Here is a 1,981-nt window from a genome sequence, read left to right on the forward strand (position 1 = left end):
AGTCAGCAGTGGCACCTGAAGACAGAAAACCTTCCGTTCAATATGCAGGCGCTCCTGACAACATGGGTCAGACGATTTCATCATACTTAGGCGACATCATCGGATATTACAGGGGAAGCAACAAAGAATGTGCATTTTCCCATGGAATTTTTCGCCTCTTTCAAAATACTCACGAGTGGTCTGCTTGCGTCGAAAAATAGTGAATGGCCATCATTGAAATTAGTCAAAAATCACATTTTTCGACCGAAACCCCACCAACTGTTGACCGCTTTCACTTGGTAATGAGAATATATATAATGCAATCTACAAGGTGACGAGGAATTTCAGGAACCTGCCGACAGTAAGGTTCCTACCACATGTATTCCGTCTGCAGCCTACGTCTAAGATTTTGTGGCACTATGAGGCTGAAACAATACTTACTTGGCCAGAGTCTCCAGCGGAGTCCACGTCGACCGATCTGCCTTTGGCATCCACTTGCGGTTCATCGGTGTATCCAGCATAATCCTGTGGATAAATGAACATATCTCCACAGTTATATCGAAAAGGTATGGAAAATTATTCAACGGAGTGTATGCTCCTCTCAATGGTTTCCAAACGGGAAAATTGGGTGCTATTCAGGGGGGGGGGCCTAAGGAAGCACTCTGCTGAGTGTGACGCGTAGCAAACGAAAGATGTACTGTGAAAATACTCTGCCTCGGTTGTATCAACTAGCTACTATAGTACCATATAGAACAGAGCGCACAGCCTAAGTACGAGGAAAATGATAGAAAAAACAAGACAATCCCAGGATAGGTTCAAACCGAGGCGGCAACCCCTAAACCAACACACGCAATCCTAGTCAACATGTCAGAAACTGGTCTTTCGGAGGATACGCAGTATGCAGGTTGTTTACCAGAGACTACTGAGAAATCTTCCGGCTGACCAATTGTGTTTGCTGCTCAGTTTCTACATCTTAGTAGCTGCGCAAGCAGCAACTGTATCGTGACAGGTGAAAGCATTGCGTGAATTGAGTAAAACAATAATGAAAAATAAACGTTCAGCCTTAGCACCCATTCGGTGTCTAGCTACCATGCCACACGAAGGAGGCACGAGGGCTGGGATACTGCCAGGTTGCCCAAGGCTAGACAGGGGAAGTCAAGAGGCAGAGGTGGAGTTCGAGCCACGGATCTTCGGGTCAGTAGATTCGCGCTCTAACCACTTGGTCCATCTCGCCCCGCATGAATTGTGTATTGAGTCGAAAACACATTTCGAAGTCGAACGAACCTGTTCACAAAAAGGGAGCAACCCAGCCTAATGGTTTTGAAAAACCTTAACATGCCAAGAAACCTCCACCCGACGCCGTATTCGTCCAAGCTGAAACGGCGTGCAACTAGACTCAGAAGATCAGCAATAAAACATACCAAATTACTCCGTCCGTTTGATGTCACCTTCGTTCAGCACTAAGATTTTGTGGCACTATGAGGCTGAAACAATACTTACTTGGCCAGAGTCTCCAGCGGAGTCCACGTCGACCGATCTGCCTTTGGCATCCACTTGCGGTTCATCGGTGTATCCAGCATAATCCTATGGATAAATGAACATATCTCCACAGTTATATCGAAAAGGTATGGAAAATTATTCAACGGAGTGTATGCTCCTCTCAATGGTTTCCAAACGGGAAAATTGGGTGCTATTCAGGGGGGGGGCCTAAGGAAGCACTCTGCTGAGTGTGACGCGTAGCAAACGAAAGATGTACTGTGAAAATACTCTGCCTCGGTTGTATCAACTAGCTACTATAGTACCATATAGAACAGAGCGCACAGCCTAAGTACGAGGAAAATGATAGAAAAAACAAGACAATCCCAGGATAGGTTCAAACCGAGGCGGCAACCCCTAAACCAACACACGCAATCCTAGTCAACATGTCAGAAACTGGTCTTTCGGAGGATACGCAGTATGCAGGTTGTTTACCAGAGACTACTGAGAAATCTTCCGGCTGACC

General features: G+C 46.1%; 1 protein-coding gene across 1 annotated transcript; it reads right to left on the reverse strand.

Moving 5' to 3' along the window:
* Positions 1–420: 420 nt before the first annotated feature.
* T265_15280 (hypothetical protein) lies at positions 421–1,071 on the reverse strand (the record flags this gene model as incomplete). Its single annotated transcript, XM_009177391.1, has 2 exons — positions 421–504; positions 976–1,071. Coding segments are annotated over 2 exons (180 nt in total), but the record flags the coding sequence as incomplete, so codon positions are not given.
* Positions 1,072–1,981: the final 910 nt, after the last annotated feature.

This window comes from Opisthorchis viverrini (genome assembly GCF_000715545.1).
Source record: "Opisthorchis viverrini unplaced genomic scaffold opera_v5_419, whole genome shotgun sequence".
NCBI lineage: Eukaryota > Metazoa > Platyhelminthes > Trematoda > Opisthorchiida > Opisthorchiidae > Opisthorchis > Opisthorchis viverrini.